General features: G+C 41.8%; 2 protein-coding genes across 2 annotated transcripts in view; one reads left to right on the forward strand and one right to left on the reverse strand.

The window, feature by feature from the left end:
* LOC126247413 (uncharacterized) overlaps window positions 1-7,107 on the reverse strand; it is a 45,297-nt gene extending 38,190 nt beyond the window's left edge. Inside the window, exon 1 of the mRNA XM_049948482.1 lies at window positions 7,066-7,107. Within this exon, the coding sequence (XP_049804439.1) occupies window positions 7,066-7,069 (4 nt within the window). The 5' untranslated portion in view covers window positions 7,070-7,107. The remainder of the gene's footprint in view (window positions 1-7,065) is intronic.
* A 39-nt stretch (window positions 7,108-7,146) lies between these two features.
* Window positions 7,147-24,425, forward strand: part of LOC126248635 (uncharacterized) — a 137,891-nt gene continuing 120,612 nt past the window's right edge. The window contains exons 1-2 of the mRNA XM_049949817.1: window positions 7,147-7,247; window positions 18,427-18,615. Coding sequence (XP_049805774.1) covers window positions 7,188-7,247; window positions 18,427-18,615 — 249 coding nt within the window. The 5' untranslated portion in view covers window positions 7,147-7,187. The remainder of the gene's footprint in view (window positions 7,248-18,426; window positions 18,616-24,425) is intronic.

Consider the following 24,425-nt stretch of genomic DNA (forward strand, 5'->3'; position numbering starts at 1 on the left):
AAGGAGACACCGAAATAAGCATCCTGATCCGGAACATAAAACTGCTACATCCACGTCGGTGTTCCTGGATCACGCTAAGTGAAACAGTAAGCCATATTGTACTTAACAGTCAAATTTGCGACACTAAAGTAAATTTCGCACTTAGAACACTAAGGTTTACGTTTACATCGTAAAATAAAACAGAATCAAATGCGTCGATTAAATCGCAAAAACCAGCACACATTTGTCGATAACAGCACCGTCTATCGCGAATGGAAAGCAATGGTTTGACCATAACGGATGTACTTTTTGGAGTAGAATCAGAATATGCCATAACATAAGGGCTTCCCAATTGAAAATGCAAAGCTGATATGGCATATGTAGGAGGTATGGTTAGGAGGTAGCGAGCTGTAGCATACACAGACTTTACTAATGTAAATTTTTCACCTAGAACTTCTTTCGTACGATGCCTCGTTTGCGAGATATTTAGTTATCTCAAATTAAAAGATATATATTAGTTCATGTGTGCTATGAAGACCTGTCGCTACACTGTGACCTCGCACACAGGCCTACAACCAACAACGCTACCATACAGCAATAAAATGTTTTCTACGACTCTTGTACCTTTCGTTTGACTCACCTGTATGCATTTTGCTAAAGACACGGTTCCTGTTGGTAACGATTGATGGATACTTGATAAAAGCTTATATTTGAAGAAAAACAACAGATGCTAAAGTGTTTGTTGTTTGCGTATCCATGCCAGTCTCTGTTTCTAGTGGCAACGTGCAACGGTTAGATGAACAAAGCGTACTTCTGGAGAAAAGCTAGGATGCTTGAAGTGTTTGTTGTTTACGATTATTGTTCGATATGATTTCAGTGAAGCAAAGACAATAGTCTAGAAGTAGATCCTAGCTACTTTTATATGTTTATTGAATTCTGGCCCATAACTCGTTCAGTGTCAAATTTTTATATTTTATGACGAAATTCAGTTTGGGACAGTTTGTAGCCAAGTGACAACGAAGCACCCTGTGTTTTCCGTTTGGTATGCTAGTTTCTCCCTTGCAAGTGTACACAATACACAGGAAGCAAATATTTCTGAACAAAAAATAAAGAGACTAACACAGTAGACCCAAGCATGATGAACAACTTTGGGGAATAATATAGCCATCTCAATTGTGCCTCTATAATACTAAAAATCAGCTTAACTACAATTATTTGGATTAAAATTTGCTACATTTAGTTACCTACATGCTACAGTTTTTCACTGAAAATGCTGCACATTATTAATCCGACTTATTGTGGTTGAGGAAACGAACGGTCCGCATAACTGTCTTTTCCGACGTCGGTCAGGTGACTTACTTGACCCAGCTCACATGCTGTTACCGCGCAAAAGACGAATTTCCAGTTCTTTACAATGAAAATTAAGCTGAAAGATACTGCGTAAGTCAGATAAGGTAAAAAAAAATTGTGTAAATTCCGTGCAAGTGCAAAAGAATCAAATATCGCCAACTGGAGCGTCGGAGGCTCCTTAGACTGTCCACTGCTGATTTTGTTGTCTATACGAAGATTGCAACGTCAGGAAGACCGCGACGACATGCAGGGAGACCTGCAGAGGGTCGACAATTGGTGTAGCGACTGGCAGCTTTCAGTCAGTCTCGACAACAAATCTCCACTTTCATACCTTACTTTCATGTGAGCAAGGATTTCTTTCTCCGTGAAAAGATTGTTAAGTGAAACACTTTCACATTTCCAAGAACGGAAGCTGTGCAACGAGTTTTTCCTTAAACCAGAGAGAAACGTAAGAGTCCATAACAATGTTCTGTGGCTGCGCATGTTTTTGCATTTACACGTGAAATCGACACTGTCAGTTACGCACTGTTGCCTCTTTAACGACGACGTGTAAAATATGACATGCAGATCTATACAGGGTGTAACTAAATTTGCTTTACAGACGTTGATGATATGTTTCTTACACCAAAACAATTATGGTTTCCTATTATGTACTCACACCCCTCTATAAGTCCTAAACGGGAATTTTCGAGAACCCTGTATATGGCATACTGTTATAATAAATACTTTTGATAAAACCGTAAATTTCACCTAATTATGGCAGAAGCGACAGAGGGCCGCTTCCAGATAACTTCAATTTTTATCACAATAACTGTATTTCACACAAAAAATCAAGCCCCATAGTGAACGTTGAGCGACAAATGTCGTACAGACCGAAGAAGATATATGCCATATAAATAAAAGTCCCGTCGTTCGCTAAATTAGAATTGCTGCAGCTTTCAAGTTTCAATAACTCTCTTGACTGGCAATATTGGCACAAGTTCTTGTACGTTTGTAATTGTGACAATTAACGTTTCTTGAAAGGAGTAGCATCAATGCGCATCGTAGGCCTACTAGGTAAGTTCATGCAGATCACTGAAATCGAAACGCCAGGAAGGATGGCAAACAATGGAATTTTGCTTATTGTGCGAATGGCTGCAAACCAGCAAAAGGAAAAATTAGTGACAAATCAGCCTGAACTCGCAGATAAGTGACAAACACCAGGAAAAAAATATACAGTGCCTTTTGGTAGATGAAGTAACGTCAAATAATTTTGTAGATGTCTCATGTATTTATTTATCTGAACATTGGTGCAAGCAAAATGAATTAGGTATTATAAATATAAGCAAATTTAATTTAGCATCTCATTACTGCCGTAGTGTATGTAAAATGGTGGTTTGTATATTTATACAAAACCAAGATTACAGTTTAAAATTTGGAAATTGGTGGTAAGTTCCTATGGGGCCAAACTGCCGAGGTCATCGGTCCCTAGGCTTACACACTACTTAATCTAACTTAAACTAACTTACGCTAAGAACAACACACACACACACACACACACACACACACATGCCTGAGGGAGGACTCGAACCTCCGACGGCGTAGCGGCGCGAACCGAGGCAAGACGCCCGAGACCGATCGGCTACCCCGCGCGGCGGCAGTTTGAAGCAAAACAGAAGTGGACCATTTAAATACCGAGAAACATTTTGAATCATGTACCACAGAAATAAAAACTGAGGAGAAAAGTAAAAAACGAATTGTCATATCAATATATAGATCACCAATCGTTGATAAAAACATGTTTTTTTCTAGAAGCTGGAGGCAACATTAGGCACTTTATACAATAATGAAGTGAAATTATTTTTATGTGGGAATTTTAACATTAACATGTTGACTGAAAGCGAATAAAAGAGACAGCTTCTGAGTATCCTAAACAGCTTTCGAATGAAACCACTCTTTATAAACCCCAGTAGAACAACAGAGTTTTTATCTTCCCTATTAGATAATATCTTCACAAACATGGTAAATGGTAACACTGAGGCACAAAATTTAAACTTAGGTCATTCAGATCACAACACACTTGTCACATGTATAAATACCTCTACATCCAAGGTAATAAAATATAAGTGGGAATATAACAGACACTTCGGCACAGAAAAAGTAAATACTACTATTCAGATGTTAGCAGGGGAAACCTGGGAAAATGTATTTTCAAAAACAACAACCGATGAATCATACAATGCTTTTTCTTGTACTTTTGTGTTCCTATTTGAGACGTGTTTTCCAAAAAATAAAAACTTACAAAAATCAATATCATGCCAAGGAACAACGGACAGTGGATGTCACCTACTGTCAGAGTATCCAGCGAAACTCTAAAACATCACAGGCAAATCAAAAAAGACAACAATGATAAACACTTTGCAGACTATGTTAAGATTATAAGAACATTTATAGGCAGGTCATTAAAAAAGATAAAACAATCCGCAACAACAAAGTAATTTTAGGGTGGACAAACATATCAAAAGTGTATGGAATGCAGTAAAAAAGAAATAAACAGAAATGTTAAAAATCAAGAGGACATACTTTTAAAAGATGATCATGGCGTGTTACTCAGAAATCTTACCCTTGAAAATTGCATAAATGACTACTTCATAAATACACCAGCCAACCTCAGCAAAAATTGCCTTAGGAATAGTGGAACCTCTGTTCTAAGAGAACAAAGTGTCAATTCATTATTGCTATGCCCCACAAATAAATCAGGAGCTCTAAGAATAATAAAGGCAATGAAGAACAAAATGTCTTCAGGGATTTACGAAGTATCTGCTTCAGTCGTAATAAAATGTGCTAGTGTCACTTCAGAACAGCTCTCACGCATTATAAATATATCATTACCGGAAAGAGTGTTTCCTCAAAGATTAAAAATTTCGAAAATAAAACCACTGTATAAAAAGGGCCATATATATGAAGTGGGAAATTATAGAGCAAAAACTTTGCTATCGGTATTTTCAAAAGTAGTCGAGACAGTCATGAAATATGGAATTACAAATTTCGTTAAAAAATTCAATCTTTTATCTGTACACCAGCACAATTTTTACAAAGGATTGAGTAAAGAATCAGCTATTTCCCATTTCATTGAAAATATCGCAATGGGACCTGACAGACACAACAGTACAATAGGAATAAATTTGTACTCATCGAATGCTTTTGATCCTGTCCAACATGATATCTTGCCAGACAAGTTAGAAGCTATTGGAATATGAGGAGTTGCAAAAAAAAAAAAAAAAAAAAAAAAAAAAAAAATGGTTTCAGTTTTATCTCCAAAATAGAAGACAGGTAGTAGAAATTACCTCAGCCAACATTAAAAACCCAAGTATTGCATACTTATCTGATTTTCGATATGTACCAATTGGGGTACCATAGGGAAGTGTTCTAGGACCTCTCTTATTTCTAATTTATGTAAATGATACCAAAACTCCAATCAGTGGTATTCATTTAACCCTGTTTGCTGATGATACAAATATTGTTGAAACTGATATAAATCAATTATTGCAACATTTCCAACTAGAGTTTTTGAATACTTACAAAATTGGTTTGAAATGAATAAGATAACTTTAAATACTTCAAGAAGTAATTACATCCATTACAGGAAAACAACGTCAAAATGATCTGGAACTCAGAATACAAAATAAAGAAGTTAAGAGAGAAGCGGTCACACAATTTTTAGGTCTCCACATAGGTGAAAATTTAGATTGGGAAGCCCACATCTACTATCTCACTAACAAGTTGAGTTCTGCTTGCTTTACTCAACATGTAATTAGTAACATGTCTAGTAAACAGTGTAGCAGAACTGTCTACTTTGGTTACAGTCAGACTGCTATTACCTAGGGCCTCACTTCCTGGAGTCATAGTAAGACAAATCTAAATACCAGCTTCAGACTACAAAAACGATCCGTTAGAATAATGACAAACAGTTGAAGGCCAACGCCCTCCAAGCAGCTATTTCAACAGCTAAATATTCTACATTTACCATGTCTCTACATACAAAAAAGTGAACTAACATAAAAAAGTGCCTTGAAAATTTCAAAACCAAATCAGATCTGCATTCATATAATACATGAATGTGCAATGATATCCACGTACAAAGACTAAAGAAGGCTGTTACACAGAAACAAACAAACGTTCAATGTGCAAAACTGCATGACAAACTTCCAGTGTATATAAAATAAATGAAAAAACTGTCTACATTTAAGGAAGCAGTATTCAAATTCTTAATGACCAACTGCCATTATAGTGTAAACGAGTACCTTCAGCAACCTAGTAGCAAGTAATTATATTCTTATACTATGCTGATACTATATACCATACTCAGTGTCAATAGTATTTTCAGTCATATGTTTGCTATGAGCCGAATTAGTACAATTAGTACTTTGAACAGAAGTCTTGCGACTATTATGTGCCTGTTATTTAAATCTTAATAACAATCCATGAAAATCCAGAGTTCATCTGTTGTGGCTGGCACTGGATCACATGGTGCACCCGTAGTTTCACCGTATCCCACATATTTTTGATTGGCAAGAAGTCTGGTGACCTGGTGGGCCAGGGCAAAAGGCTGACTTCCTATGACACCAAGAATGTCTTCATTGTCTTGCTGAAAAATGGCGTCTGGGCCGTTGCGCAGAAAGGTTATGGTTACAGATAGCAGGATGTTATTTGCTTATGTCACGCTGGTCACAGTGCCCTGGAGACGCACTAACTGTAATTGATGGTTGTACCCAGTAGCATCCCACACCACAAGGCCTTGAGTTGGCACTGAATGCCTTGTGCGAATGCAGTCACTGTGATGCCGCCTCCACTGTCTGCGGCGAACCAAAATGTGGCCTTCATTTTCAAACAAACAGAACATGGATTTGTCCGAAAACACTATCTGATGCCATTCCTGTCCACAGTGACGTCGTTCCACACACTATTGCCGTCTAGTATTTTCTGCACATTCGTCAAAGGTAAGCGGAGAAATGGACGACGCGCGCGTAACCCATGCCGTAATAAACGACGAAGGACTGTAACCCCTGATAATGTACGATGTGTTCCACTGTTCCACTATTGCGCCAGAGCCGAGGAGGACGCAGATCTGTCCTGCAGTGCCATTCAGATGGGTGCCGATCTTATCGGGGGTGGTTTGTGTGTTCTACGGCCTTCTGTGAGCCATTCTGCACACACCCGTTGCACTGGCGAAATACTTCATCCCCACATGAGCAGCAATTTCCCGGGTGGATGCATCACATTCTCTCAGGTCAACAGTGCACCGTGTTTCAAACTCATTGATTTTACAGTACTGTTCGCGCATACGTCTGCGAGGCATCCTTCGCGTCTGCTCAAGTCAAACTGATCCATTACTTTCTGTTTTGTAGCGATAAAGAGAGCCGCTGGCACATTTTACTGGCAGGTAGCGTTGCGCCGCGATATAGATGGCTCAAATGGCTCTGAGCACTATGGGACTAAACATCTATGGTCATCAGTCCCCTAGAACTTAGAACTACTTAAACCTAACTAACCTAAGGACATCACACAACACCCAGCCATCACGAGGCAGAGAAAATCCCTGACCCCGCCGGGAATCGCGATATAGATGTTGGCCTCGAATCCGCGTATCGACATGATTCAAATGTTATGTACTAATGTACATGTTCTGTGAATATGAACGTCCTATATCTTGTCGTTTAAGGTGTTCTGTTTTTTTCGGAACCTGAGTGTACTTACACATTGGCTCACTGAAAGCACTTCTCGTTCAAGACACACGAGCGTGACAAATGTGATCTTATGACAGAAGTGTGAGATAAAATCGAAGATAAAGGCGAGTGAGCTGTTGTCGCTTGGCGTCCATGGCGTTCTGTGTACGCTGCTGCAGGTACCTGCTGCTGGTCTCCAGTTTCCTACTGCCGGTAAGACGTTAACGTTCACATCGTCAGGAACCAAGTGGGTCAGGAATAACTCTGTAACCTTACGAACCATTAATTTATTAAATACAAAGCATCATCACCGACGAAAGGATTGTAAAGTCAGGAACTGTATCCCGCCAATACATATTTAATCGAAATTGCGAAGTACTGTACTGCATTACGCGTTGTCAAAACGCGAGCAAGTTTTGTCGAGTGATGTGGCGCGCTGATTGGTAGCCTTAGGTGGAAAACATCGGAATAGGCAAATTTTTATAATTGCATAGGTTTTCGCGGCCAGAGACAGTTAACATGAAAGCCTTTTGGGCATAGTAACGCGCCATATAGCAAACTAGCTGACAAACCTGGCATTGCCCGGGTATTCATTTTGCCCATTTGCTGTTAGAAAGTGAGCAAAAAATGAACTGTGCTGTGAAGTATCGACAAAAATTCCTTTCCATGTATTAGTGAAAATATGTTTGAAACTATGAATCAGTCGTACAAGAAAATATGCATAATGTACGAAAGTAGAAATACATCACCCAAATTAAGAAACATGATCCCAGACAGTTTCTGTACGCTGAATGCATCTGCTTCGCGTATCCATAAATCGATTTTATAAACGTCTCTATGGCAACGCCTCTTCAGAGCTCTGTAGACGGTTATCGTTTCCGCTAACAGCCGTTTGCGCTTCGTGTTTGAAAGCTGTCAAAAGCGCTGCCGGGTGTCGTTGTGTTCCTTTAAGTTCACTCGTCTGTAGGATTGTGTTAGTAGTAAAGAATAGCTGTATTAAAACTTCATGCAAGGTGTGGCATTTTTTTACGTATCTCAGTGTTTATGCGAAATTCATTGTGAATTGAGTTAGACAGCAAAAAAGTAATACATTTAACTGTCATGCATGATACAGTAGTTTTTGACGTTTCTCTGGGTTTATGACGTCATTTTCGTGATCTATGTGTCATACACTGATATAATTTTATAAGTACATTCAACGGCATGTGTAAACATTGTCTGCAAAATGTGTTGCGAGTAGAGTTGGTAGAAAAGAAGTAATATATTTAAACGTCATGCACGCTGCATCATTTTTCACGCGTGATGGTGTTTATGACATTATTCTCATGAACTATGTGTGGTACCATGATATACTTTTGTAGGTGTACTTAGCGACGCATGCAGATAGTACCTGCGAAGTTTATTGCAAATACAGTTAGTAGCACAAAAGTAACAAATTTAAGCATCATGCATGGTGTGGCAGTCTTTCACGCATCTCAGTGTTTATGACTTCATATCTCCTGAACTGTGATAGGTAAGCTGTTCAGTGATGTTGCTGACAGCAAGGGATACGTGTGCCAAGTTTGGTTGCAGTTGATTCAGTGGTTTGGGAGGAGATTTTGAACACACACACACACACAGAGAGAGAGAGAGAGAGAGAGAGATACATCCATTTTTATGATATATATGGTTAACTATCACTGAGGCCTTCTTCTGGGCTACAGCCCAAGGAAAACTTTTCTTTCAGATTGCAATGAGACTTACGGGTTTATTCGGTTGTTTTCATTCATTCTTTCGTCAGGAATCAGAGTCATTGCTGCACAGAATCCAAAACATCACGTACAATCTGCCGTTTTTGTTCCACCATGATATGCATTTCAACTGGAGCGAATGATACAGTTGTTTAACATGTACTACTGTATCTACGATTGCAGTATCACTGTTCAGTTCGTTTAAAGTAGTATCAGACCTACTCATATTCAAATCACGTGTTTTTGTAGATGGATTCATGTATAGACATTCAGGTGTGTCGATATTGGCATACTGGAGCCATCAGTATCTGGATACCATGAATATGTATTCGAAGACACGACAAAAACTGATAGCTGTAGTCAAGTCTCCGAAGGAAGCACTCTAATATGGATTCATGGTACCCAGATTCTGATGACTCCAGCATGCCAATATCGATATACCTGAATGTCTATGCATGAAGTGCATATGAGCCCTGAAGCTGGCATATTGAAATGCCGAAGCTGGTTGTCAAAATAAAATAACTTCTCAAAACGTACGGCTGTTTGGCGATTTTACTTGGTAAATGTTGGCACCGAGGTTATGGAGATCGTATACACCATGTTGGATGAAATTTCTTTTGCCTGTGTCAAAGCACTTTGCACCATTACCCAAGCCATTCATCTGATATGCATTCAGAAACTCTCTAATGATCCAAAACATCACTTCCCACCGCGAAACTAAATCCCACTTTGTGGCGTTTTGGATATGTAACGTGGTAAGGAAAGTATTTATGAATCATTCAAGCAAGGACATGGGCCACAAATGGGGAAATCCACCGATTTATATCAACAAATGGTGGATTGTTCTGACAAGGCACCCTGGTTGGCTGTTGGGAGCAGGGTGCGATTTGTGCTTCTACCAGTGAGGGGGATGTCTTAGGGGGTTAGTAGAATTATATATGTTACTAGCTTGGACCGTGGCATTACGCATGGTTAAACAGCTATTTATAAACAGATGTTAATGCCGAAACTCACTATTGACGCGTATGCATTATCAGAAAAACCATCCCTTGTTATATCTTTAAAAGTACATTATAGGTAAAGCTTATTTACAAAATCATCTACATATGGGTACAGATATACAAGGGGAATTCAAAACGTAGAGGCACATTTGTGAAAAGTTGTACTTATTCTGATGATAGAAAACTGAAACATATTAATAGTGTTAATAGTAAGACTTATTAAAAACTTTCAGTGTTCGGCTCCACAAATTTACATTATATGTAAAGTTTTACTCCGGTGCCTGGGAAATAAACATCCCAGGTTGGGATGCATAAACTAAAACCAGAGGAGGGGATGGTCTGATACAGAGGGAGGGAAATCCGCCCCCCCCCATCCCCCCCCTGCAAATCGCACACTGGTTGGGAGATCTGATCCTGGAGTGCAATGTTGGTCTGGCACAAGTATTCTATTGCACATTGTTTAGCGCATATTGTTCAACACGAGGCTTTGCGGAAGACGACTCTAACGTGTTCCCATGTTGACCGAATGACATCGTCAGTTATGATTGGAGTAGTAACAGAATCACCGAGATGGGACTGAGGAAAAAAAATGGCTCTGACAAGGGAACCTCCCATCGCACCCCCCTCAGATTTAGTTATAAATTGACACAGTGGATAGGCCTTGAAAAACTGAACACAGATCAATCGAGAAAACAGGAAGAAGTTGTGTGGAACTATGAAGAAATAAGCAAAATATACAAACTGAATAGTCCAAGTGTAAGATATGCAACATCAAGATATATATAAGCTGAGGAGCGCCGTGGTCATGTGGTTAGAGTGAGTAACTGCGGAACGAGAGGTCCTTGGTTCGAGTCCTCCCTCGAGTAAAAATTTTACTTTTGTTTTCGCAAAGTTATGATCTGACCGTTCATTCATTGACGTCTCTGTTCACTGTAATAAGTTTAGTGTCTGTGTTTTGCGACCGCACCGCAAAACCGTGCGATTAGTAGACGAAATGACGTGCCTCTCCAATAGGAACCGAAAACATTTGATCGCAAATTCATAGGTCAACCGATTCCTCCACAGGAAAACACGTCTGAAATATTCTATACGACACTGGTGACGGCATGTGCGTCACATTACAGGAATATGTTGTCGACCCACCTAACTTGCGCACTTGGCGAATGGGTAAAAAGATTCTTCTACCTCGCCCGATTTAGGTTTTCTTGTGGATGTGATAATCACTCCCAAAAAAGTGATGAAAACATAAGAGTTTGTCACATAAACGGCAACAAATGAATGCAACAGTTTCACAGTCGCACAGTTTTCCCTGTGCTCTGTCAAAACATACGTTTTTAACGTTTTCAAGTTTTTCCGTGTGTAGACCGTCAAATCCTGCATGTGTCCAAGCAAATCTGAACATGTTCTGGAATTTTGGAGAGCGAAGTTGATCGTCTGAGTGCATGAACTTTGATAATTGTCTGAAAATAAAAAATGAAAACTTTTCACTCGAAGGAGGCTTGAACCAGGGACCTTCAGTTCCGTAGCTGCTTACGGTAACCACGGGACCACGGTGCTCCTGGGTGTACACGTACCTTGATGTGGCTTATCATGCACACGGACTACTCAGTTTGCACATTTTGCTTATTTTTTTCATAGTTCCATACAACTTCTTCCTGTTTTCTCGATTGATCTGTGTTAAGTTTTTCATGGCCTATCCCTTTGCCAACTTATAACTAAATCTGAGGGGGGTGCGATGGGGAGGTTCCCTTGTGAGCACTATGGGACTTAACATCTATGGTCATCAGTCCCCTAGAACTTAGAACTACTTCAACCTAACTAACCTAAGGACATCACACAACACCCAGTCATCACGAGGCAGAGAAAATCCCTGACCCCGCCGGGAATCGAACCTGGGAACCCGGGCGTGGGAAGCGAGAACGCTACCGCACGACCACGAGCTGCGGATAGGGACTGAGGATAAATGGAAGAGTGTCACCTGGTCAGATGAAACACGTTTTTGTTACTGCAGTTCGATGGTCCTGTCTAGACACGCCGTTGATGTCTTGGCCACCAAATTCGCCTACTCTGAACCCGATGGAACACATTTGGGATGCAATCTAACGACAAGTGCACGATAAATGAGAAGTTCATTACAAATATATCACAGTTGGATTACTTTTTTTTTGGCCACTTGTTTCGAACCGTCTGTTTCATTCTCAAGTATGATCTACTGAGGCTGCACTGACAGCGCCTGATCCTCATGACAACCGTGTAAAATTGACAATACTTTAACCACACAGTGACGGTAGAGAAATGTCACTATATACATACATGCTCACTATTCAAGTCAGAATCAAATATGAGTTTGACACTGACTTGTGTGGTAAGTATATGAATATTGTGGCATTTATCTATCGTCACTGTGTGATGATTGTCATGAAAATCAAGCATTGCAGTGCAGCCTCAGTAGGTCAGGCTTGAGAATGGACCAGTTTCTTCGAAACTAGTATAATGAGACTGCGACAGATTTGTCATAAACTCTTCATGAAATAAAAGGGTTGCTGTTCCTATATCAACAAAATGTTGAAACTTCATAATGTATAAATGGCAATCGTAACAAAAGATACACGGGGTTTGTCTAACGACGTGATCTCTTGCCATCACGTACAAACATCAAAAAAAGTTTTGCATCACCCCAGTTCCCAGAACTCCTGAAGATAGACGTTAACTGTGGATATTGTATCACAAACACAGTCCCTTTGACTGTTCAGAGATGTTACTAAACCTGCCCAAAGATGTAAACAACCATGTATGAGCAGCGCCTATTAGACTGAGGAGATCCGACAGCCGATCAGTTCCAGTCATTCCACCAGGAAGGAGGTATACGGCTCGCGTTGTCTGTAGTTCAACCATGCCTAGACGGCCAATACCGCGGTTCGATCGCATCCTCATTGTTACTTTGTGCCAGGAAGGGCTCTCAACAAGGAAAGTGTCCAGGCGTCTCGGAGTGAACCAAAGCGATGTTGTTCGGACATGGAGGAGATACAGAGATACAGAAATTGTTGATGACATGCCTCGCTCAATCCGCCCAAGGGCTACTACTGCAGCAGATGACTGCTGTCTACGTATTATGGCTCGGAGGAACCCTGCCAGCAACGCAGGCTTTTCGTCCAGCCACAAGACGTCTGTTACGACTCGAAATGTGCGCAATAGGCTGCATGATGCGCAACTTCACTCCCGACCACCATAGCGAGGTCTACGAGTATCTTTGCAACCACGACACCATGCAGCACTGTACAGATGGTTCCAGCAACATGCTGAATGGACCGCTCAGGATTGGCATCATGTTCTCATTACCGATGAGTGTCGCATATGCCTTCAACCAGACAATCGTTGGAGACCTGTTTGGAGGCAATCAAGTCAGGCTGAACGCTTTAGACAATCTATCCAGCGAGTGCAGCAAGGTGGAGGTTCCCTGCTTTTTTTGGGTGGCATTATGGGGGCCAAAGTACGCCGCTGGTGGTCATGGAAGGTGCCGTAACGGCTGTACGATACGTGAATGCCATCCTCCGACCGATAGTGCAACCATATTGGCAGCATATTGGCGAGGCATTCGTCTTCATGGACGACAATTTGCACCCCCATCGTGCATATCTTGTGAAAGACTTCCTTCAGGATAACGACATCGCTCGACTAGAGTGTCCAGCATGTTATCCAGACATGAAGCCTATGGAACATGTCTTGGATAGATTGAAAAGGGCTGTTTATGGACGACGTGACCCACCAACCACTCTGAGGGATCTACGCCGAATCGCCGTTGAGAAGTGAGACAATCTTGACTAACAGTGCCTTGATGAACTTGCGGATAGCATGCCACGACGAATACAGGCATGCATCAATGCAGGAGGACGTGCTACAGGATATTAGAGGTACCGGTGTGTACAGCAATCTGGACCACCACCTCTGAAGGTTTCGCTGTATGGTGGTACAACATGCAACGTGTGGTTTTCATGAGCAATAAAAAGGGCGGAAATGATGTTTATGTTTATCTCTATTCCTATTTTCTGTACATGTTTCGGAACTCTCAGTACGAAGGCGATGCAAAACTTTTTTTGATGTGTGTATATCTTGATGGGTCAACATTCAACGCTGGACGAATAACGAATGCAATGCAACGTTAGGAAGTGTCCTCAGTTGTCGGCTATAGACTACGACGAAATTTTTGTACTTTCAACAACAAACGCTATCTCAAGAAATAGTAGAGATGACTCTCCAGCATGGATCTTGCCACTCAAGAGCTGGCGCTTAACTAATTCCCTTGTCACACGAATTGCATACGTCCTCGCCTTTCTTTTTTTTTTAGCACTATTTCTGCTTCTTTCAACGAGTGTGCTCTCTTAAGGATGCTTTCTTAAGTGTGATTTCTTAAGGTTGTTGTTCTCTTTGAAAGCGTTTTGGTTTTTTTTTTTCAAGGCAAATAAAAAGTAAGGCTAAATCTGATGATATAGTTTTATTCCCCATACTTTTTACATCAAGGAAAACGCTGAGGTAACAAAAGTCATGGGATACCTCCTAATGTCGTATCGGTGCTCAATTTTCTCGGCGTAGTGCAGCAGCTCGACGTGGAATGGACTAAACTAGTAGTTGGAAGTCTCCTGCAGAAATATTAAGCCATGTCGCCTCTATAGCCATCCATAATTTTGAAAGCGTTGTCGATGCAGAATTTTGTGCACGAACTGCCCTTTCCCATTATGTCCCATGAATTTTCGATTGGATTCATGCCGGGGGATCTGGGTGGCTAAACCAGATAATTGTGGTCCGGTGACATGGAGCACTGTCATCCATAAAAGTGCCATCGTGGTTTGGGAACATGAAGTCCATGAATGGCTGCAAATGGTGTGCAAGTAGATCAGTTGAACCAGAAGACCCAATCCATTCCATGGTAATGCAGTCCACTTCATTATGGAGCCACCGTCAGCTTGCACATTGCCTTGTTGACAACTTTTGTCCTTGGCTTCGTGGAGTCTGCGCCGAACTCGAACCCTACCATTAGCTCTTACTAATTGAAATCGGAACTCATTTGACGACGCCAAGGTTTTCGTCGTCTAGGGTCCAACCGACACGGTCAAGAGCCGCTGCAGGCGATATCATACTGTTAGAAAAGACACTCGCGTCGGTCGTCTGCTGCCATACGCCATTAACGACACATTTCGCAGCACTGCAATAAAGGAAACGTTCGTCGTGCGTCCCGCATTGATTTCTGCGGTTACTTCACTTAGTGTTGTTACTTGTCTGTTAGCACTGACAACTCTACGAAAACGTCACAGCTCTCGGTCGTTAAGAGCAGGCCGTCGGTCGGAGCTTTGTCGAGAGTATTTGATATTTCATTGTATTCTGTCTTACGACGCGTGTGCAAAAGTGGTAAAAGTGTCAACGCGGTGGAAATGTTTTTTATTTTCGTTATAAACTGGTGGTGAAAGACGTTTACTTCGCATACGATTTGAAGTGTAAGGCATAATTGATAACTTTACGTCCGATCTAAACGGACTACACAAATAACCACGACGGTAATATTGACACCCAACGATATAGTGTCTGCCAGTGGCAGCAGCGATGCTAAAAAGAGACTATTATTCATTGTATCTCTAGCTTTGTTAGCCGACTTGGATGTGATTTCTAATTTTTTTGTTTTGTGTTGTCTTCCTAGAGGGAGAGAGAGAGGTATATATTGTTGTATGAAAGGGATAGTCTGCCATTGCAATGAGAATTGTGACTTAAATGTTTGGTGTCTATATAGAAGTGGTGGAAGGATTAAAGACCACTGTAATTCGAAAGAGGTCATCTTGATGAATAAACGTCGAATACAATTATCGTCAAAGACAACAAAACAGGAAAAGGTAATTCATTCTTTTAAAAACCCGACACTTCACATTGGACATTATATATGTATAAGTTTTACCAGCCCGATTTACACCCTGTGGCGAAAATAATTTCAAAAACCTGCATTGAATTTATAATAATACGGATCAAAACGAGCGACGCGCGACATTGCCGTCTTTTCTCGAAAGTAACATTCAGTAGCCCGGACGTGGATTTATTCTCACTACAACGATTAAGGATCTGCTACAATTTTCATTCCTCTCCCGTTTTTCTTTGAGATTGTGCAGAACCATCAGTACTAAATCGTCGATGGCAGCAGCTTTGGAGTCCCGGGATCGACATCGCCTAGCCGGCCGCGGTGGTCTAGCGGTTCTAGGCGCTCAGTCTGGAACCGCGCGACTGCTACGGACGCAGGTTCGAATCCTGCCTCGGGCACGGATGTGTGTGATGTCCTTAGGTTAGTTAGGGTTAAGTAGTTCTAGGTTCTAGGGGACTGATGACCACAGATGTTAAGTGCCATAGTGCTCAGAGCCATTTGAACCATTTGACATCGCCGAGATTCAGAAGAATTCTTCCTCCAGCGAATCTCTATTGCTGGAGATACAATAATAATAATAATAATAATAATTTTCAGAGAACCTTCAGGATTTTTGTTAGGAAAAATCCTGTAGTTAGCTTCACAAATATTGGCAGTCGCCCCGTACAGTAGACAGTCATTCAAGAGAGAATTAATACATTATTGCAAGTAACTTGGGGAAGGGATATTATAGTGGTGAGAGGCAATGCCTGAAATTTGGTACTCTCGGCACACTCTTGACATTGTGGACCTCGGAATATTGAATTCCCTAATGATTTCCGAAATGGAATGTCCGGCGCATCTAGCTCCAACTACCATTCCGCGTTCAAAGTCTGTTAACGTTCACATGAGTCGCCTGAGTACAAATGACAGCTCCGCTAATGCAGTGCTATTTTATACCTCGTGTACGCGAATGTACCGCTGTCTGTATATGTGCGTATCGCTAGCCCATGACTTTTTCACCTCAGTGTAATTTTGTGTGTTCACCGCTGCAGCAGGTGGTAGGGCCCATTCCAACCGCAAAATTGGTGGTCGGCGGGAATTGCTGAAGCCCTCCAATTGGACCTGCAACAAAATAATTTTGTATAAGCCATTTTCAATATATTTACTATTAGCATACATAGACAATAGAAAAATATTAAACTCTAAGAAAATGACATGTTGAAACAAAAGTCATTTTCTCCGCGCAAAAGAAAAAAAGGAAAGAAAAAAAACGGGAGAATAGCGTGCACCGAAAACAGACTTTAGAATATATCACAAAACAGCTGCTTACGCTGGCGTGGAATTCAAATTAGAATAACGATATCAAATTCCTATCAAAAGCGTAAGTACCGTTATGAAGCTGTTTCCCGTGAAAGTGAAAAATACGGTTTCGAGGAAAACGCGCTTAAAGTTCTGGGTTACAACTTTTGTAGTTCAGTTAAACATAGCTCTAGTCAGTGATACCTGGATCATTCAGTAATCCTTCCAGATCAGAGAGGAAGTCCACCTCCATCTTCTTCCTGGCCATGGTAATCCGGCGGGCAATTTTGGCAGCCCTTGTGCGCTGCTCTGCTCGCAAGATACGCTTTTCGTCCGTTTTTATGCAGAAGTTGGCACAGACTGGTCCGATCTCAATTTCGAGTACGTTCATAATTTGCATAACACCCATTAGGCCGTCGTTGAAATTACATGCTGCCACATTGACCGCTATATCGACTATTGTTTCCCGATGCGAATGATTTTCGTAGACACTTTTTCACAATTCGCCTTGTAACTCGGTAACGGACTTTCTGACGTACTTGGGATGAACACTACAATGAATTAAACATAAGCAGAAAAAATCGGATTTTTGTAATTTTCGAGGAGGACTGCTCTCTTAACAAAATGTTCAAATGTGTGTGAAATCTTATGGGACTTAACTGCTAAGGTCATCAGTCCCTAAGCTTACACACTACTTATCCTAAATTATCCTAAGGACAAACACACACACACATGCCCGAGGGAGGACTCGAACCTCCGCCGGGACCAGCCGGACAGTCCATGACTGCAGCGCCCTGGACCGCTCGGCTAATCCCGCGCGGCACTCTCTTAACATGTCTTCATAAATTACCAAGGAGTTCATAAACACACTGACATCTCTGTTAAACATAGACCGTGTGATACTAGATGAATTAACTCTCACTACAGAAACAAAGCAAATCAGACAATGTGTCACAGGCGACTGATAGGGGACAGCAAGTTTGCATCGGTTATTAAGTCTGCAACTCACGATCGCATTGCAGACCATTATTTTTCACCGAAACCAATTCAAAGCATACTCGGAGGACGCCTCAATCGACTGACAGCTGTAGCGCAATTCTGCAGTCAGTAATTCTGTAGTCAGTCTTCCAAACGTACTCTCTCTCACGTTAACAACCGTATACACATTGAAAACGGCGCTTAAAGCACAATAGGCGAGATGCTGAGCGGTGACAAGGTCGGATGTGATGTCAGCGTCGCAGATTGCTACTAAGTACACACCCTGTGACCCTACGGTATGGTCCAGTAACCGTGCTTCCTAGCAAGTTTCGGTACAATGGTAGAACCATCGACAGTGGACGTTACAGATATCAGAAAATAAATTCAAGGAATGTGTTTACCCGAAAGAATCCACAATGCTTCGTCAAACTCCTCTACTTAGATTAACCTGAAATGTAAATAACTGCATATTCTTGAGCGCTGAGGGCGCGTGTTTTGTGCAGATAGGAGGCGTGCTGGAGGCGTCCTGGGCGGGCTGGTGGGCGTGGCGTGTACTGCCGCACCGGCAGCTGTTCTCGCAGAGTCTGCTGTGGCCGCCAGCGCTCCTAGTGGCCGTCGCCATCTCTACCGGACTCACCTCGTACCTATTGTGGCGCGCCACCAACGCTCGCCGCCTGTTCGGGGTAGTCGCCGTGAGTCTCTTCCTAATTGCAGTTTTCTCCTTAATTTCATTCACTCTATTCATTAATTAAAGAAAAACATTGTAGTGAAATTTTAGGTTTAGCGCAAGCCTTGGTATCTGATACTTTAGTGGTTTGTCTGTTACTTGTTGGCACAGACTGTAATTAGACATTGCATGGGTTAGTTGGCGCCATTACGGTGATTCCCAAACCAAAAATTTCTAAGATATCCAAGACCTACTCGCCCATAGCCGGCAACACTATGAAACAAAGCTAGGAGCTCACTTAGTGTGATGAAAGTGTCTCGCAAGTTACCGAAGGTATCATGATATACGTTTCCAGTTATATTTGATTCATGCATCATGCTTCGATATTTATTAGATTTATTGCCGAGCGTTTACACAATATTAGTTCAAGTTACATAATTCCGATTATGCGGTGAAACTTTCTATTAGGAATGGCAGACCATTCTTCTGGGACAGCTGCAAGGTTTTCGATTTGAATTGCTATGATCTATCTGCCACACCCTGTAAATATTTAGTATGTTTCGTACAAAAATTCCCAGCACGCCAGCAACCGACGAAATCGCTTTGCTGTAAAGTGTAAATGGCTCTACCTCACTTGATAACTGCTCTACTAATTTACTCTTCAACACAAATGCTTCACTGCGACACTGTTACGTAGAACAACGAAAACCCTCCTAGAGTTGCCGTAGTTTGAGAATATATCACACGTAGCACAAGCTACAGGACCCACGCTGTAAGGCGCCCTGCATCTGCACCGCCCAGTTTGTTGACAGAAAATTAACGGCGGACTTGAATTGTAAATAATAATAGTGTTTAATATTATGTGCTTATTTTTACGCAGTATTTTTAAGCTCTATAAGTAATAGATCACGACATGGAATGTTGGAATGTTTTCGGCCGTTTGAAGGATACATTCAACGTAATTCTGCTTTATTAAGGCAAATTTTTACAAATTTCAAATCGACACAAATGTTTTACTTACATGTTCTATGCCACACTGATCTGCTGTTCATTGTTACAAACTTAACGCCGTAATAATATCGACAGAGAGTTTTGTTTTATATTCTAAAAATAGCTATGTAAAAATAGGTCATCCACGCTACACCCCACCGTACCGCGTAGCTACACATTTCTCTGAAGTTCTCATACAAGCTTCAATGTTAAACGCTTTCGTATACGTCACTGCGCTCGTTCTTTCCCGTCGAATGCTGCAGGCGTACGTTTTTAGCTTCAACCGCCAAGCACAACTTGCAATTAAATCAGGCTTTCTCAACCGATGTTTCGCGACATTTTACTGTTTGGCACAGTGCTTTGGAGTGCGTCATGAAATTTTGTTATGCCTAAATTTTATATGCTTTTAATACGACGCATTTCATTTTTGATGTAAGCTCCAATAATTTATAATCAATTTCGACCGGTGATACAAATCTGGGACGCCGGTTACTTTCTCTTCCCACAAAAGTAGCAACGCCCTACATCCTTGATCAGCCTCATCTTGTACGCGTCTTAAGAGGGCTATGTTCAAAACTTTTGTGGTGGAAAGACTCCTTACTTGTAAAAGACAAGCTGGATAAACTGCTATAATTTTGCGACGCCTACAACTGTTGTGAGCAAACACTTGAGTTCACTTAGGAATCTACAACATCCTGGATGCCATAAATACAGCTCTGAATTTTGGAAATACAGTTACAATGCAAGAAGTGACTTATACCAATTAGGCCACCTGAGCACCGTGCAACAGGATCATTCCACCCGACAGCATTCCTGGGCATTTTGACTTTATGGCGCGTTGCAGTTTCTGAAAAATGTCTTCATACTGCTGCATATTGGTCGTGGTTCCATGCTCGAGGAACCCGAAGAGAAGAGAGCCCTTGCAGTCGAGGAAGAAGGTCCTTATGACCTTACCGGAACTTGTCTGAAGTGCTTTGGATTTCTTTAGCGGGGCTTTGCCGTTGGCTCTCGGGCTGTCGGACGAAATCATCTTGTTGCACGATAATGCTAAAGTTCAGCTATTTGGCTGGGAAACACTGCAACGATCTCTGTACAGCCAGGATCTTTCACCATGCTGTTTTCACGTCTTTGGTGGCCCGAAGAAAGACATGCGTGGACGTCAGTTTCAGTCAGCCGAGGAAGTGGAACAGTGGGTGTGGTTGTTGCTCCCTCAGCGGCCGGCCGCGTTCAACGACAGGAATTATTACCTCGTTTCCCAGGTTCTTAACGCTTGTGGTGATTGCTTTTGAATGCAACCATTCCATGGTCCCTTTGTGGCGTGGGTTCGGTTTTCATTTGACTGCCTTCATATATTATATGGAATTACAAGAATTCTTTAAAAATTCGAGTACATATTACTGAATAAGAGTTCCACGGTTCATTTATTGGCCAGCGCGTCTCAAACTAGACATGAACAGTCCAGTTATGCAGGACCAACAGGAGCTTCACATTTCACTGCAGGCATTATCCAGGGCCGTTAATGAAGTTTAGCAAACATTCTGAAACAGAATAGCTTTCAGAAGGGTAGAACCAGATACATCGTAATCTGTCGATACACTAAATCTGTCTCTACTGTGACTCCAGCCTGCGGCACAGTTCCCCACCGAAGGGGTGACAAGACGCATCCGCACAGGGCGCAGACACAGACGTGGCGCAAAAAGCGACCACAAGAACAAGAATTAGTTTAACTTTTCGATCAATACTATAACCTGCTGCCAGGTACCCTCCTGTACTACACTTTCAGATGGCCGAATCCGGCCAAAACTGACAATAAAATTTGAATGAAAACGTGATCTAGTCTGTGATCATTAAAGAAAGAACATTATTTTTCCCTATACTTAATTAGAAATATTAAGAAAGCTGTTAGTTGTTGTGATCAGACATAGTTATTTCTGGACTTTATTAGTACAATTCATTAAACTTTTATTTTTCAAGAATACACCATCGCCAGAAACATGCAAAATTTATTAAATCTGTGTAGGACAAATTTTGCAAGAGGTATTCTTTCGGAGTGGATGGAAAGGAAAAAAATCACGGAGGCGATGAAAAATTAACAAAAATGTAACACGTATTGGGACGAGGGAGAGAGGGACAACTTGGAAGGAGTGCTAGGACTGCAGGCTCAAACCGTACGGTCCTGTAGCGATAAAACAATGGAATCAGTTTCGTGAATATTGGGCCGAAGTCCATTTTCGATCACGCATCTTTGATTGTCCGTGATTTTCCTAACTCTCTTAGGGCTGATAGGCGATGGTTCCTTCTAAAAGGACATGACTGATTTCCTCGCCTCTTATTGGCTCAACTGGTCTTGTACTACCTCCAAAAGAATTCGTCATCAACTGAACCTTAAACCCTAATTTTCCTCCTTTTCGCATACGCAGCATGATGCTGAGCCTAGCATTTATCAGTGTGGAATCTTACAATAGGAAATAGCGTCTAGTGCCCAAATTCGTTTTCTCACGTTTTGTTTTTTGGACGTTCAGTGTTTTTCTATATCACTATGCAATAGAAACCAGTTGGCAATGAAATGGTTCCGTATTCCTAAACTGCTCTGAACAGAAGATGCACCTAATTAGCTGATCAAATAAGGATTGCGTGAGCTCCATAGAATGAGCAAATAGTATTAGTGGCTGACAAATCGTTAGCTGTAACTGTAGAGCAGTTTCCAACTTAGTGACAGCAAATGCGACCGTGTGTAGAGAGTATTAGCAAGGAGTGATATTAGACATTAAGTACTCAACAATGAAGTGTGTGATCTTCATTATGTTCCTAATAAACTTTATTCAGGGCAAACACTCAAAAAATTGTTTGCCTTAACTACACTAACGGAAAACAATCGCAACATCAAGAAGGAGCTGTGCGACTTAAACGGAAGTTGATAGGCGTGTATATACAACTCACATATGATGTCTATTCAAATTTCGTACTAGTCGCTAAAGACTGACACTAGTAACGCCACTATGAGGATCCAGACCAGGTTTGCTTTAAATAAAAGCTGTGAGTTTTAGCCACCTTTGAGATTGGACGTAGCGAGTTGATGTTGGTCGAGAATGTCTTTAAGGCGGCAAATAGCCTACGCCATTATCAACAACACCTAACCGAGTTTGAACGAGATCGTGTAATAGGGCTACGAGAAACTAGATGTGCCTTCTGCAAAGACTTGTCAGAAATGTATCCGATGTAGATGATTGCTCGCAACGGTGGTCACGAGAATGTACGGCCCCAAGAAGACCGGGCTCCTGACGGTAACGTGGCAACACCGAGAGGGAAGACCATCGTGTTCGGCGTATTGCTCTGGCGCATCATGTTGCAGCTGCAGCAGCAGCTTGAGTAGCTGTTGGCACCACAGTGACACAACGGTCTGCAGCAAATCGATTAATTCAAGGACAGCTCCGAGACAGACGCCCTGTAGCGTGAATTCCACTGACCACAAACCACCGCCGTTTGCGACTTCAGTGATGTCAAGCGACAGCTCACTGGAGGGCAGGCTGGAGGTCTGTTGTGTTTTCTGATGAAAATTGGTGGTTCGGCCTCGGTGCCATTGATGGCCGTGTGTTGTTTAGAAGGAGCCCAGTTGAGAACTTGCAGAAACAAAATAAAAGAAAATAAAAATAAACTGTCTGCATGCTAGACACACTGTACTTACACCTGGAGTTAGGGTCTGGAGTGTGGTCTCGTATGGCAGCGGGAGCACTCTCGTGGTTATTCCACGCAACCTGATTGCAAATTTATACGTCAGTCTGGTCATCTGACTTGTTGTGCTGCCATTCATGAACAATATTCCACGGAGTATTTTCCAACAGGGTAACGCTCGCCCACAAACCGCTGCTGTAACCCAATATGCTCTACAGAGTGTCGACATGTTAGCTTGATCACCGGATCTGCCTCCAAACGAGCACATATGGGGCATCGTCGGACGAAATCTGTAGTATCATCCACAAACAGCATTAACCGTCACTGTATCGACCGACTAAGTGCCACAGACGGAACTCCATCCCTCAAATTGACATCCGGCACCTGTACGACACAGAGCATGTACGTTTACATGCTTGCATTCAACATTCTGGCGTTTACACTGTTTATTACCGTACCATTTTTACACATTTGTAAAGTCTTATCTCGCGCTTACGTTAGCCTGTGATCTTGCAATGTTAATCACTTAAATATGTTACCTACACAAATGTATTCCAGAAATTTTATTACTCTACAAGAGTTATTTTTTAGTGTCGCGATTTTTTTACCGTCTGTGTATGTACACTTGTGGCCATTAAAATTGCAACACTTTGAAGACAGCATGCAACAAACGTGAAATAGGCATCAAGAGTACTACACACCTACATATGCAAATGGTGGTGGTGGTTAGTGTTTAACGTCCCGTCGACAACGAGGTCATTAGAGACGGAGCGCAAGCTCGGGTTAGGGAAGGATTGGGAAGGAAATCGGCCGTGCCCTTTCAAAGGAACCATCCCGGCATTTGCCTGAAACGATTTAGGGAAATCACTGAAAACCTAAATCAGGATGGCCGGAGACGGGATTGAACCGTCGTCCTCCCGAATGCGAGTCCAGTGTGCTAACCACTGCGCCACCTCGCTCGGTAGATATGCAAGTGATTAGCGTTTAAGGGCAGCTGCAAAAAGTAAGCAGGAATAACGACATTCGCCTCCCGTGCATGAGGAAAGATCACACCGCGGGTTTCTCAGTCAGAGATATGATAGCTACGGTACCTGTTTGTGAGAATATGTTGTTATGCCTCCTATAAATAAGAGCAGCATCTACCGGCACTTGTCGTAGTTCGACAGCGGTAAG

Source organism: Schistocerca nitens, chromosome 1 (genome assembly GCF_023898315.1).
Source record: "Schistocerca nitens isolate TAMUIC-IGC-003100 chromosome 1, iqSchNite1.1, whole genome shotgun sequence".
NCBI lineage: Eukaryota > Metazoa > Arthropoda > Insecta > Orthoptera > Acrididae > Schistocerca > Schistocerca nitens.